The 16,099-nt window shown below is 41.9% G+C and overlaps 1 protein-coding gene across 5 annotated transcripts in view; it reads right to left on the reverse strand.

The window, feature by feature from the left end:
• LOC107564508 (delta-sarcoglycan-like) overlaps nt 1-16,099 on the reverse strand; it is a 427,344-nt gene that overhangs the window by 87,091 nt on the left and 324,154 nt on the right. For all 5 annotated transcript variants that reach the window (XM_016249602.1, XM_016249603.1, XM_016249600.1 and 2 more), the window contains exon 6: nt 3,609-3,681. In XM_016249602.1, coding sequence (XP_016105088.1) covers nt 3,609-3,681 — 73 coding nt within the window. The remainder of the gene's footprint in view (nt 1-3,608; nt 3,682-16,099) is intronic.

A 16,099-nucleotide genomic window follows, 5' to 3' on the forward strand; every position in this document is an offset into this window, starting at 1 on the left:
TCTAATTATTCCAATATCGTGGGGCTGAATGAGAAGGGATATGGGGCGATGCCAGTGGTGGAGCAGACACTCGCGAGCTATCTCTCCCCATCCTCAGCATCGTCCCTGAAGGCCCCAAAGCTTCCCACCAGGCCTGTTAAGCTAACATCTAGTCTGGTTGGGAAAGCTTATACTGTGGCAGGTCAGGCTGGCGCGTGCTTGTAACACCATGCTGACCTGCTCAAGCACCTGGATGACAGGGAGGAGGGGGAATCCGACGTGGTAGCTGAACTGCGTCGGGCCACAGATTTGTCCCTCCGAGCCACCAAAGAAACGGCCAGAGCTATCGGCCGTTCAATGGCAGCAATGGCGACCACGGAGTGGCATCTGTGGTTGAATCTGTCCGATATGCAAGATAAGGACAGATTCTTCCTCCTAGATGCCCCGCTTTCGCCCTCTGGCCTTTTCGTCTATGCAGTCAACACTGTCGTTGAGAGATTTCAGGAGGCGAGATAGCAAGCGGCGGCGTTTCAATGGTTCCTCCCTCGTCGCTCCCAGGCCCATGGGGCTGCTGAGCGGGAAGTCCGAGGACTTGTTTGCTACGATAGATCTCAAAGACGCTTATTTCCATGTTTCCATCCTCCCTCAGCACTGGAAGTTCCAAAGGTTTGCTTTCGGGGGTGAAGCATACCAATATCAAGTTCTTCTCTTCGGCCTGTCACTCTCACCCCGCACTTTTATGAAGTGTGTGGATGCTGCTCTGGCTCCTCTGCGACTCCAGGGCATCCGCATACTCAATTACATTGACGATTGGTTAATACTAGCTCAATCGGAGCAGATGGCGGCTCGGCATCGAGATGTCGTCCTCGCCCATATGAGAAAGCTGGGGTTAAGACTAAACGCCAAGAAGAGTGTTCTTTCTCCACTACAGAGAACCACTTATGTAGGCGTGGTGTGGGACTCAACCTCGATGCAGGCACGTCTGTCTCCTGCTCGAATCGAGTCAATCCTCACGACAGTCATGAGAGTAAGAGAAGGCCAGTCACTCACTGTCAAACAGTTTCAAAGGCTGTTGGGCCTGATGGCAGCGGCGTCCAACGTGATACCTTTTGGCCTGCTGTACATGAGACCCTTGCAGTGGTGGCTCAGAACCAAGGGATTTTCCCCTAGGTGGAATCCGCTTCGCATGATCAAGGTCACACGGTGATGCTTACGTGCCTTAGACATGTGGAAGAAACGTTGGTTCCTGGTTCAAGGCCCGATGTTAGGGGCTCCTTGTCGTCGCGTAACGCTAACGACGGATGCCTCTCTCACGGGCTGGGGAGCGGTCATGAGTGGGGGCTCCTTGTCGTCGCATAACGCTAACGACGGATGCCTCTCTCACAGGCTGGGGAGCGGTCATGAGTGGTCGTTCTGCCCAGGGTCTGTGGGAAGGCCGTCATCTCTTTTGGCAGATCAACTACCTGGAGATGCTGGCCGTGTTTCGAGCTCTGACACACTTCCTTCCAGACCTAAAAGGGCATCATATGCTTGTCCGCACAGACAACACATCGGTGTTCTCCTACATCAATCGGCAGGGGGTCTGCGTTCGTGCCCCTTGTAAAAGCTGGCGCGCCAGATCCTTCTGTGGGCTCAGGGGAAGCTCCTCTCTCTAAGAGCAGTTTACATCCCTGGGTATCTAAATCAGGGGGCAGATATTCTGTCGAGACAGGGGCTGAGGCCCGGGGGATGGAGGCTCCACCCCGAGGTGGTGGAGCTCATTTGGAGGGAATTTGGCCAGGCAGAAGTGGATCTATTTGCGTCGCAGGAAACGACACACTGTCCGCTCTGGTTCTCCCTCACACATCCAGCATCCACTATGCCATGGTGCAGACGTGGCAGAGGCTTCGGAGAGTTCTGGAGAGGGTACCGTGGGGTAGATGGGGTCCGTCTGTTGCTAGTAGCCCCGGTCTGGCCGGCCCGAGTATGGTTCTCGGACTTGGTGTTCCTCCTCAACGGCTCTCCGCTGGAGATTCCGATCAGGAGGGACCTCCTCTCACAGGCGGGGGGCGCCATTCTTCACCCCCACCCGGAGTTATGGAAGCTGTGGGCATGGCCCCTGAGGGGGCACAGCTCCTAGCATCTGGTCTCTCAACTGAGGTTGTTGAGACTATACTCCAGTCCAGAGCTCCCGTCACTAGGAAACAGTACGCCTTGAAGTGGAAACTTTTCGCTTCATGGTGCGGACAGCAACTGCAGGACCCAGTCAACTGCCCAGTTGGTACAGTTCTGGAGTTTCTGCAGGAGCGATTTTCCGCAGGGTTATCTCCCTCCACTCTGAAGGTATATGTGGCGGCCTTAGCTGCTTACCACGCCCTTCTGGGTGGTCAATCATTGGGAAGACACCCACTTATCACTCGTTTCCTCCATGGCACCCTGAGGCTGAGGCCGGTACAGCGCACTAAGGTGCCCTCATGGGACCTGTCTGTGGTTCTGAAGGGCTTATGCAATGCCCCCTTTGAACCCATAGAAGAATTTTCAGTCAAGTTGCTCACGCTCAAGACCATCTTTCTCCTCGCTATTTCCTCACTAAAAAGGATCGGGGATCTTCAGGCACTTTCTGTTTCATGCCTGGAATTTGCTCCAGGCATGGTTAGGGCATTCCTTTACCCGAGGGCCGGGTATGTCCCTAAGGTGCCCACTTCTTCACCAGGGCCCATAGTACTTAAAGCATTCTGTCCTCCTCCGTACCAGGAAGGTCCGCCAAAGAAAGGATCTCTGGCAACCAAGCAGACCATGAGTAGGTGGGTAGTCGAGGCCATCTCACTAGCTTACGAATCCTCTGGCCTCCCATTTCCTATGTGGGTCAGAGCGCACTCGACCAGGAGTATGGCGCCTCCAAGGCTTTCAACTTGGGTGTGGCCTTGCAGGACATTTGTGCTGCGGCGGGCTGGTACTCTCCGCACACTTTTGGCCGCTTTTACAACCTAGACCTGGCATCTACCCCAGGTTCCCAAGTTCTCTCTTCGTGATGTGCTCGTAAGATACACACACAGGCAGGGACTTGGTAGTATGGCGCAGTTGGTATTCTCGCTCCCAAAGCGATCTTGACGCAGCTCGAGTTCCTGAAGGGCAACGTCTCTAGGTTACGTATGTAACCATGGTTCCCCAAGGGAACGAGACGCTGCGTCTCTTTGCCATACTCCCGGCATCCCTGCAGGCGCTACTTCATCAAAGCTGGTTTGCGCTCTGCCGGATGCGCTTTTATACTTTCTGGTGCTTACGTCACCCCGCCCGTGACGTCTCGTTACTCCATTGGGTTGATTTGACATGTGCTTCAGAACACGGTCACGCAGGGGTGTTCCCAAAGCGATCTCAACGCAGCGTCTTGTTCCCTCGGGGAACCATGGTTACATACATAATCTAGAGACGTTTCTTGTCATTTTCTGTTTCTTTGGCTACATGTATGACTCTTTAAAGCTCAGTTTATTTTAAAATTTGGAACAATTCATAAAGAAAAACAATATTGACCGGCAATGTGGTATAAACAAATGTATAGTTTATGTAGTTCAAGAAAATTAAAATATCTTGGAACATTCAATTAGAATCCAGAATTTAACAATGACATTATATACCTCAAACTGTCTTACCGTAACTCTTTGAAGGGCTCAGCTCTCACATGTGGGGTCTCTACCGAGTTGCTGAACACTGCACCCTCAGCTCCTGCAAACACATTCCGACATGTACAATCTCAGTTATGCTCTGAACGAAGCAGTAAGTCTGCATGCAAAAATCAATGGACATAATCTGTGAAGCTCCGGTATTGATCCATACAGTCTGGCTGTGTCCCTGAGAAGGTGGCCAAAAGTTGAGTCACCAAAACCTTTTCACTAGGCTTTGTTCAAGCAACTGAAACCAATACATCAAGGGTTACAACCTCAGTTCTGATCAACAGACTTAGGCAAGAAGTGGGGGTGCTTCTTGGAATGATAATGCTAATTGCAATTACAAAGCATATACATTGTAAACTACACCTAGAGCTCATTATAAGTGCATTATCATACATCAGGAAATTAATTTATTTTTTCTCTTGTACAGTCTAAAGCCGGGGTACTCACCAGGTGACTCGCGGGCTGCATTCGACCTGTCTGCATTAATTTTGTGGCCCTTGTCATGCTGGAGATTAATGTATTTTTATTATAATTTGCACTCAAAAGTAGCACAAATATTAGGCAGTGTCATTTTAAGTTTGTGTCATTTAAATGCAGTTGATACTCCTGACACTGCATTGTGCAAATAGCAGATGGTCCTCTTAGTAGCGTGAAAAACAAACTTTTATTCAAATTGTGAATGGGTTAAAGCCCATTACAATGAATGGAGCTGTCATCACGCCAATGAGCTCACAGAGTTTTGCACTATACCAGAGATGGCTTGAAGAACACAGATAAACCATATATTGTCAATTTGTTTGTTTATTGTCTTCACATTTGATCGGTAAAAGCATCTCTATCTTCTTTTTATTCAGTTACAGTGACAGCTGCATGTATTTGTCCATATTAGGGATTTCCTTAAACTTTCTATTACTTCTGTGATGCTTACAGTATGTGGAGTTTCTGAGGGCGCCCTCTGGTGTCCAGCATGAATGAAACAGACATTACATATATTTAGCGCTCAATTATGCATACTCAGTCCTGTTTGGGCATGAATAGGAAAAATAATAGGCTCTAAAGAAATTTGTGAGCTATATTTGCTCAAGAATGTTTTGTTGAGTTTGTTTAATACTCTGTTTGAGTATGAATTATTTTTTTTGCATTAAACAAACTGTTAATTCACTTTTTGTTCCAAGATTTTGTAATGTTTTATGTTCATGTCCAATATTATTTTAAATAGGGCAAGAAATAAAATGCATTTATATATTGGTAAACTGCAATTATTATCTTAAATAAAGTTTTATAATGCAAATTGTAATGTGTGGCCCTTGTAATGGTATGTGTGATGAATTATTTGGGGAAGTTGTGGCCTAATGGTTAGAGAGTCGGACTCGTAACCCAAAGTTTGCGGGTTCGAGTCTCGGCAGGGATTGTAGGTGGGGGGGAATGTACAGCGCTCTCTCCCTCCTTCAATACCACGACTGAGGTGCCCTTGAGCAAGGCACCGAACCCCCAACTGCTCCCCGGGCGCCGCAGCATAAATGGCTGCCCACTGCTCCAAGTGTGTGTTCACGGTGTGTGTGTGTTCACTGCTGTGTGTGTGCACTTTGGATGGGTTAAATGCAGAGCACTAATTCCGAGTATGGGTCACCATACTTGGCCACATGTCACGTCACTCACTCAACATATTATGTGGTTTAAATATGGCCCCCTTGGCCACTGAACTTGAGTGCTCCTGGTCTAAAGAATGATCTGAATGAAACCTTAAAAACTTTTTGACACCAAAAGGGCCATGACCAACAGGCTTGGGTGCTTTATGAGTGTACATACAGCTCAAATATTAATTTCCTGTGAAGATGCTCTCAAATTGCAGTGCTTCCTAGGAGGCTAAAGTGCTCCTAAAAGGGTCTATCTCAGTCCCAAATGATGGAGTGCTACCATTTGGCTTGATGGTTGCTCTGGGAGGTATAAGATTTGTTGCCCACATGTAGGTTGTGATAGCAACAGTGGATGACTTTGTACCTAGTCTCCAAGAGAAGGCAACACAGGGCTCTCTGCTGGTGTTTTATTCCAATAAAATAAACAGTTTTTAGCTTGGTACACCTCACCTCAGATTTAGGGGGACAAATATGATTTGGTTAATTTAATTAATTTGTGCTGTGTATTCACGTGATACATTCATGTTCATTGCTGAATTACTGTAGACACCAAGACAATGACAATAAAGTCAATAGTTAAAAACATTTTCTTAGTATTTTCAAAATTTTGTTTTGTTTTCAAAATTGTAATTTGCAAATTTGCAAAATTGTATGAGATAAAAGCATATGTGAAATATGAGCAGCACTGCTTCCACTACCTTCAAAAGTTTGGGACGAAGTTTCTTATACTTACCAAAGCTGCATTAATTGAATCAAAAATCTAAATGTTAAATGTTATTGCAATTTAAAATAACTGTCTTCTCTTTTATATACAGTGCCCTCCACTAATATTGGCACCCTTGGTAAATATGAGCAAAGTAAAAATAAATCTGCATTTTTGACATTTTTGATCTTTCATTAAAAAAAAATCACAAAAATTCTAACCTTTCATTGAAGTAAAACAATTGAAAGTGGGGATAATATCTCATGATGAAATAAATGTTTTTCTCTGATGCATGTTGTCCACAATTATTGGCAAGCTTAGAAATTCTTATGAGTAAAATATCTCTGAAGTATATTCCCATTCATATTTAATTTTTTTTATCACACCAGGGTGATGAGCATGAAACTGTCCAGCCATGACTTCCAGTTCTACAGGATTATAAATATGAGGACCACAAAGGCCAAATTCCATTAATTATCTATCACAATGAGTAAAACCAAATAATATAGTTCTAAAGTGCAGAACAAGATTGTTGAGCTTCACACAATAGAAAGTGGCTGTAAGAAAAGAGTTAAAGCATTGAAAATCCACATTTCCACCATCAGGGCAATAATTAAGAGGTTCCAATCAACTAAAGATGTTACAAATCTGCCTGCAAGGGGACGTGTGTCTATATGGTCCTAAAACACAGTGAGGAGGAGAGTTTGAGTGACCAAAGACTTTTCAAGCATCAAAGCTGGAGAATTGCAGATATTAGTTGAGTCTTGGGGTCAGAAAGCCTAAAAACAAACAAACAAACAAATAAATAAATATCAAACAGCCCCTACATCACCACATGTTGTTCGGTAGAATTTCAAGAATAATTCTCATTGCTCATCCAAAAACAAACTCCTGCATATTCAGTTGTCAGACACGCCTGGAACTTCAAATGGCACTGGCTTCTATGGTCAGATGAAACAAACAAAAAACGAGCTTTTTGTCAGGAAACCCACCAGATGGGTTTAGTACAAACAGGGATAAAATGTCCCCCATGTCCATGGTTAAATATACTTCTGGATCTTTAATGTTGTGGGCCTGTTTTTCTGCCAGAAGTCCTGGACATGTTGTTCAGATGCATGGTAGCATGGATTCTATCAAATAACAAGAGATAAAAAATCTAAATCTGACGGCATCTTTTAGAAATCTTATAATGGGCCATGGTTAGATCTTCCAATCAGGACAATATTCCAAAACAAACATCAATATCAACACAAAAAACAGGTCACTGAGCACAAAATGAAGCTTTTGCCATGGTGGTCCCAGTCTTCTGACCTGAACCCTATAGAAAATTAGTGGGGTGAACTGAAGAGAAGAAGCACCAACATGGAGCTGAGAATCTGAAGAATCTGGAGAGATACTGTATGAAGGAATTGTCTCTGATCTCTAATCAGGTTTTCTCCAAACTCTTCAGACATTATAGGAGAAGAGTCAGAGCTGTTATCTTGGAAAAGGACATTGTAATAATTGGGTGGCAATAATTGTGGCCAACATGAACTAGAGAAATCATTTATTTCACAATGAGATCCCCCCCCCATACAATGCAGATGTATTTTCACAGCTGCCTTTGCTCAAATTTACTAAGGGTGCCAGTATTAGTGGAGGACACTGTATATATAGTTTAAAATGTGATTAATTCCTGTGACAATTATAGAATAAAAAGCCTTACTGCCACTTTTGATCAATTTAAATATTTTTTGCTGGACAACAACAACAATAATAATAAAATATTACAAATCTTATTAATAATAAAAATCTGCTTACTTCTGAGTGGTAGAGTACACAATCAAATGGATTGGAACCCCTCATAAAAGAGTTATTTGGAAAGCTCTACAAAGGCAGCAGTTATGCGCTTCTTACACACATTGGAACTTATATGCAGGCTTTAAAAGTATGGTATGTTTTATTTAGTTTTTTTTCCGCTGACAATGTACTACTATTACTATTGAATATATGGACGAGCTCTTAAAGAAACTATGGTTCTCTGGCTAATACTGAAAGATATGGTAAGGTACGATGTAGGGATTTCTTAATACCACAAACCACAGGACTGTGATATGCCACTGAATCAACTCATCATGAGGTTCTGGATTAATCTAATCAAGAGATGCCACAGAGATCTTTTGTATGAGGACTGAAAATACCGCGTGATGCCTCGTGATCCAATGAATAGAACTATTATATGTATGCACAGGAAGCGGCTATGTTAATAACACCCTCGGGCCGGCAAGCACGGGATATACAGCGTGACGCCACATGACTTTTGACCACCTGCTTCCTGCCCTGTCTAAAACCCTTACAACACTTCTCTGACAACAAAAGAAACAGAACCTTGCATGATGATTTTAACAGACAAGCTTTTAAAACTCATAAGTAGTGAAAATGTATCCACTGCATGTGTTATATATATATACTGTAAGGTCTTATATAGACAGGTGTGTGGCTTTCCTAATCAAGTCCAATCAGTATAATCAAACACAGCTGGACGCAAATTAAGGTGTAGAACCATCTCAAGGATGATCAGAAGAAATGGACAGCACCTGAGTTAAATATATGAGTGTCACAGCAAAGGGTCTGAATACTTAGGACCATGTGATATTTCAGTTTTTCTTTTTTAATAAATCTGCAAAAATGTCAACAATTCTGTGTTTTTCTGTCAATATGGGGTGCTGTGTGTACATTAATGAGGAAAAAAAATTAACTTAAATGATTTTAGCAAATGGCTGCAATATAACAAAGAGTGAAAAATGTAAGGGGGTCTGAATACTTTCCGTACCCACTGTATATGCGAAGTGCTCTTACGGGACACAGCAACGCTAGGGCTGGGTCTGCCTCCTCCTGGAGCTGTGCTTGCAAGTTCACCACCTGATCGCGGAAAGGCGTGGTGGGAACCTTGGGCACGTATCCAGGCCGGAGTCTCAGGACAATGGGAGAGTAGACCGGCCCGACCACAAGGCACTCTTCGCTCACCGAAAATGCTTGGAGGTCCCGACGCTCTTGATGGAAGACAGTGCGGTCAGGAGCGCTGTCTTAGCAGACTCCAGTGGCTCAAAGGGATCACTTTTTTCAAGTTTTTAACCCAGTCAGAACCAAACCAGTGTGGAAAAATTATCTGGACAGTTATTATCAATAATTACGTTTTTTTTCTCCTGCAACTCACTTTTGCAAAGGGATGCCAAAATGTTTGAAAGTGGGGCCACTTTTACTAAAATGGCTATAACGTCTAAAAATAATGGGATAATTACACCTAACTTGATATACATACTGTATGTAAGACCTCAATCTGGGGTCACATGAAAAAATTTGAAGTTTAGTCACTGTGTGTAATAGGGGAAAAATGGCTATAACTATGCAAAAGTTACTCCGATTGACTAGAAAATTGACATGCAGTGTGCTGTGTCTAAATTATCACAGCTGTCTTTGAGGACATTTGTGTATCTTGAAAAACATGGCTGCCAACATGCAATGAATTTTGAGTACCTATTAGACATGGCTAATGAAGGCAGATTGGAATGAAACTTGGTGGGACTGTTTGACTAATGGCCCAAAAGATCTGTGAGAAATTTGAAAGAAATTGGCCACTCAGGGTGCCATCATACTTTTTAACTCTTCATTCTGAACAACTTTGTCTAGGACCACTGCTGTCAATCAAATTGTTAGTTAAATATTGAAGATTATTTGAAAAATGTACTTTTGCAAACTAGTTCTAGATTTTTCATTCAAGCCTGATAAAATCACTGCAGTACAATCAGTGTTGGGTGTAACGCGTTACTGCGTTACTGTAATTAAATTACTTATCCGCTGAAAAAAAAAAATTAAGGGATTACTCTTCAATTTTAGGTAATTTAACTACAGTTACTTATAATGTACTTGCGTTACACAAATTGTAAATAATTTAAACAGTTTTGTATATATCAATATTGAATTTAAAATCTAAATGTATCGTCTAAAGGTAAAAGTGAATACTGCCTCTTTAAAATCATCAGCTGTATTGCGTTTGCGCGTGAGTTCGCCCCAGTTGGCTGGTAGTCCCTGAAGTAGAAGATGTCAGCTGAACCGGGAGGCTGTTTTGCCAAATGGAAATATTCCAATTACTTCACTTTTTTTAACACAGGTAGACAAGAACATTACTGTAAAATGTAAACTATGTCCTGGTGAGAAAAAACTATCGGCCGCTGTCAATTCCACAAGTAATCTACTGAAGCACTTGACAAGGCAGCATCGACAAACACTTTTGAGTAATCCATGTTCATCGACAGATAACACTGCGGCAACCCCTGCTAAGCAGGCAAAGCTTGATTTTACATCGGCAGTGCAGAAAGTGTCCGAAGGTGAGCTAAAAAAATATATTGCAGGCTACATAGTGGAAGAGATGCTACCGCTGCGTACGGTAGAATTGCTGTCTTTTAGGCGCATATTAAACAAAATATCTGTGTGTGGTAAAAAGGAAGCCCTACCTGATCGAAAAATATTTTCGTCTTACTTAGATAAGTGTTACACAGATATGGAAACTGAGCTTAAGAAGACATTCGAGAGTTTGGAATATATTTCCACGACTGCCGACATTTGGACGAGCCATAACAAAAGTTTTCTCGGAATGACAGCACATTGGATTGATCCATCAACTTTTGTACGTGGGCATGCTGCATTAGCTTGTAAAAAAGTTAGAGGGAGACACACGTATGATGCAATCGCCAATGAAATCGAGCAAGTACATTCTGCTTATGGACTTAATTCTAAAGTGACAGCAACTGTGACAGACAACGGGTCCAATTTTATCAAAGCTTTTAAAATGTTCGAACAATCAGATTTTGATGAGGAGTCAGAGAAAGATGAAGAGGTGACATTTACTGATGTTGAGCAGGCTCTCTCAAACTCATAGTGCCTACTTCAACACGATGGAATTCATGCCCTGTCCAGGATCACTGACATTCCAGTTGCTGAGTTAAATACTGTTTGCACTCAGTTTGGAATAAAATGCTTCACGGATCGGGAGTATCTGTTCCTAAAGGAATATTGTATTGTGTTGAAGCCACTGACTGTAGCACTAGACATATTGCAAGGAGAAGATAACTGCTATCTTGGAACACTTCTTCCAACTCTGGAGATTCTAATGTCCAGGACACTGGCACTGCGGGATGAGCTTAGGATGACAGCATCTCTCCCTGATGTCATTGTTCAGGAAATCTTAGTTTATACAGATTGCTCAATTTTTGGTTTACCCATGGCTTAAATAAATGTTACATTATCTGTCATACTCTTGTATAATGTGAAAAGTCTGATGTATTTTTTTTTCTTCCTCATAGGCTATCAAGGTACGCTTTGCCTCTATGATGGACAATAAAGAAGCTCTCCTGGCTGCAGTCACTTTGCCCAAATTTAAATTACGCTGGATCAGAGAAGAAGAGGAAAAAGACACTGTTAGGGCAATGCTTATGACAGAATGCCGTGGGTTGCCTCTTGAAGACCAACAGCATAATGCTCAACACCACAACAAGCCTGCTAACTCCAATGATGACTTTTTTTCATTCGAGGAGGAAGATTGTGCCTACTCTGCTGAAACAGAGGTCATGGATTATTTGAAATCTGCAGGGTCTGAGCTGGGTGTTCTTGGACTGTTTCCCAGGATTAAGGTCATTTCACTCAGGTACAACACAGCCACACCATCAAGTGCACCAGTGGAAAGGCTTTTCAGCCTGGGCAATCTTGTGCTCACCCCCAGAAGAAATAGACTGTCAGACAAACGTTTTGAGAGACTTACATTAATGAGATACAACCAGCTTTTCACCTTTTCAACAGTCAGCTGAACACTAGAAATTAGTTACTTTTTCAAAAAACATGACAGCATACAGTATGTATAAAAAATTAAAAAATGACTTTTGAAAAATTTTATGTTTACAGCCTGGATTTTGCGGAGTAATTTTTTTTTGTTATTCAAATATGTTGCAAAGGAATTCTGTACAAATGAGTTTTTGTTGAAAAACATGACGGCATAAAATATGTATAAAATATGGTGCTCTTAGTTTTGAAAAAATTTAATGTTTACAGTTTGGTATTTTGCAGAGTAATTTAATTTGTTGTTTTCCAATATGTTGCAAATTAATTCTTTAGAAAGGAGTTTATTTTGTTGAAGAACATGACAGTATACAGTATGTATAAAATATGGTGCTCTTAGTTTTGAAAAACTCCACACATTCTGATGGACAGTTTTCTCTCCCTCCACACTTAAGGTGTGCGTCACACACACTGAACCTCATTTTTCACGATGTTGAGAAATGGCTTAAAGCAAATGAGTCCAAAGTCATCTACAGAAATGCTGTTTCTGTTTCTGTGGCTTCAGAGTTAGTAGATCATTTTTTTCTCAAAAAAACTCATAGTGCCTACTTCAACACGATGGAATTCATGCCCTGTCCAGGATCACTGACATTCCAGTTGCTGAGTTAAATACTGTTTGCACTCAGTTTGGAATAAAATGCTTCACGGATCGGGAGTATCTGTTCCTAAAGGAATATTGTATTGTGTTGAAGCCACTGACTGTAGCACTAGACATATTGCAAGGAGAAGATAACTGCTATCTTGGAACACTTCTTCCAACTCTGGAGAGTCTAATGTCCAGGACACTGGCACTGCGGGATGAGCTTAGGATGACAGCATCTCTCCCTGATGTCATTGTTCAGGAAATCTTAGTTTATACAGATTGCTCAATTTTTGGTTTACCCATGGCTTAAATAAATGTTACATTATCTGTCATACTCTTGTATGATGTGAAGAGTCTAATGTATTTTTTTTCTTCCTCATAGGCAATCAAGGTACGCTTTGCCTCTATGATGGACAATAAAGAAGCTCTCCTGGCTGCAGTCACTTTGCCCAAATTTAAATTACGCTGGATCAGAGAAGAAGAGAAAAAATACACTGTTAGGGCAATGCTTATGACAGAGTGCTGTGGGTTGCCTCTTGAAGTCCAACAGCATAATGCTCAACACCACAACAAGCCTGCTAACTCCAATGATGACTTTTTTTCATTTGAGGAGGAAGATTGTGCCTACTCTGCTGAAACAGAGGTCATGGATTATTTGAAATCTGCAGGGTCTGAGCTGGGTGTTCTTGGACTGTTTCCCAGGATTAAGGTAATTTTACTCAGGTACAACACAGCCACACCATCAAGTGCACCAGTGGAAAGGCTTTTCAGCCTGGGCAATCTTGTGCTCACCCCCAGAAGAAATAGACTGTCAGACAAACGTTTTGAGAGACTTAATGAGATACAACCACCTTTTCAAAAGCAGCGCAGTCAGCTGAACACTAGAAATTAGTTACTTTTTCGAAAAACAAGACAGCATACAGTATGTATAGAATATGGTGCTCTTACTTTTGAAAAATGTAATGTTTACAGCCTGGATTTTGCGGAGTAATTTTTTTTTGTTATTCAAATATGTTGCAAAGGAATTCTGTACAAATGAGTTTTTGTTGAAAAACATGACGGCACAAAATATGGTGCTCTTAGTTTTGAAAAAATTCTATGTTTACAGTTTGGTATTTTGCAGAGTAATTTAATTTGTTGTTTTCCAATATGTTATAATTTTTTTCAATCCTCACCCTCATTAAAACCAATGCTTTCAATGACTCGCACAAACCCTAGATAATCACTGTCTAATTCTTCTAAACAAACCTGCAGCTGCTGCTCCCTGCTGAAACCCTGCATAATAAACTTCATAAACAGATTGAGGGTGTAATCAATAAAGCCATTGAGTTTTGCTTAAACTTTCACATATCATCCCATCTCAAATGATTTTATCATTGTGTTTCTATTTCATTGGCCGTGAACATTCTATTCCCTCAGTGTCACATCTGATCAATCCTGGAGTAATGGGCCAGTGCTCAAGTGTTCTGGGCACTCATAAAGATTCACTTAATGGATTTGTCCATTGGCACAAAAACCACAATCGAATCTGACCCATTCGCTGAGAGGTTCTCACTCTGAAATGATGCTTTGTTTACTTATGAACCTGTCAGTTGTGGCACCATGTAAAATGCTTTGGAGTGTGTCCGATCAAAGAGATTCTCTCTGCTGAGCGACTGCTGGCTGACAAGTTGGCACACTTTCAAAATACACTGTCAAATCATTAGTTTAGTCAGTATTTTTCCTGAAGCAATATTCAGACATGCTTAAAACAAAAGGAAACCCTTGGGAAAAGGACACTTTAACATACTTTTAAAAAAAGAGTACTTATTACAGAAATAATTTACTAAATGAAATATGGAAAGAATATGCTTGAGTGCAAACTAAATGTTATTGGACACTTAAATGAAAATTACAGTATTACAGTTTAAATTTATATTAATTTTAATAGGGCTGCCCCCGACTAAAAAATGTTCTGGTCGACTAGTAGTCGTTCATTTGAAGCATTAGTCGACTAATCGCATGTTTATTAATAAACTATTTAAATTATAATAACGAGCCTTTAGTTGCCTACATAGCCTACAAGCGCTCAAGCACACAAATAAGCTTGCCACAGCACAGTGACAGAAAAATGAATGATTATGAATGTGTAAGGGAAAAACAGTAAGGAGGCTGCATTAACATTTTAAGAATGTATTGCTAAACTAATGTTTTATTTGTTCTCGGTTTAAGAGAGGAAGTCGGCAACTCCCATAACACCAGACGTACTTGCTACATTGTTAGAAGAATGGCATCTACGCTAATATTAGTCTGTTTCTTTCTTATTCCAAGGTCACCATAGCCACCAGATCCAATCTGTATCCAGATCAGATGGTCACTGCAGTCACCCGGATCCAGTACGTATCCAACCCAGATGGTGGATCAGCACCTAGAGATGACCTTGACAGCCCTGAATGTCAGCGGAGATCAGGACAACTAGATGAGCCCCAGAGACAGATCCCCAGTGAAGACCTTGTCTCCAAGGACAGTTCTACTGATACTTTCTGCTCCACTCTTACATCTTGTTAGGGACTGTCTGCCCCTTGTCTTCCAGGCCAGGCTGTACCACTTCTTCTGTCCCTTGGCATTGTAAACTCAGGGCTCCTGAAAGGGTGTGGCACAAATAAAAAAAATCCTACTGACCTTAATGTGTATCAGTCACTCATCTCTTCCTTCTCTGCTCATGTTTTCACTGCTAAAAGGACATACTATCATAAAATTAACAATTCGTCTAACTCTCGCATGCTCTTTAAAACATTTTCCTCCCACCTTTGTCCTCCTCCTTTATCAACTCTAACAGGTGACGACTTTGCCACATTCTTCATTAATAAAGTTAAAACCATCAGGCCACAATTTTCCACAACACAATCTGTCAAGCACATCTTAACAGAAAACACACACTCGTTCACATCCTTCTCTTCACTCTCTGAGGCAGAAGTCTCCAAACTCATCTTTTCTAATCATCATACTACTTGTCCGCTTGATCCTATTCCATCTCATCTCCTTCAAGCCATTTATCCTGCAGTTGTACCCATCATTAACACATCCCTTCACACTGGTGTTATTCCCTCAGCATTTAGACAGGCTCGTATAACCCCACTACTTAAGAAACCCACCCTTAACCTATCTCTTTTAGGTTAAGTATCTCTTTACAGACCGGTTTCCCTTCTTTCTTTCATTGCAAAAACACTTGAATGAGCTGTGTTTAACTGTGTCTCTGCCTTTCTCACAAAGAAAAACCTCCTCAACAGCAACCAGTCTGGTTTCAGAAGTGGACATTCAACCAAGACTGCCTTGATCTCAGTTGTCGAAGCCCTAAGACTGGCAAGAGCGGATTCCAAATCTTCAATACTTATCTTGCTGCATCTGTCTGTTGCTTTTGACATGGTTAACCACCAGATCCTCCTGTCAACCCTATTGGCAAAGGCCATCTCAGGAACCGCACTCCAGTGGTTGTAGTCTTACCTCTTAGATAGGTCCTTCAAGGTATCTTGGTGAGGTGAGGTGTCTAAGTCGCAACATCTAACTACTGGGGTGCCTCAGGGCCCAGTTCTTGGACCACTTCTCTTCTCTGTCTACATGGCATCACTAGGTTCTGTCATTCAGAAACATGGCTTTTCATATCACTGCTATGCTGATGACACTCAACTCTACCTCT

This window comes from Sinocyclocheilus grahami, unplaced genomic scaffold (assembly GCF_001515645.1).
Source record: "Sinocyclocheilus grahami isolate Dianchi unplaced genomic scaffold, SAMN03320097.WGS_v1.1 scaffold942.1, whole genome shotgun sequence".
NCBI lineage: Eukaryota > Metazoa > Chordata > Actinopteri > Cypriniformes > Cyprinidae > Sinocyclocheilus > Sinocyclocheilus grahami.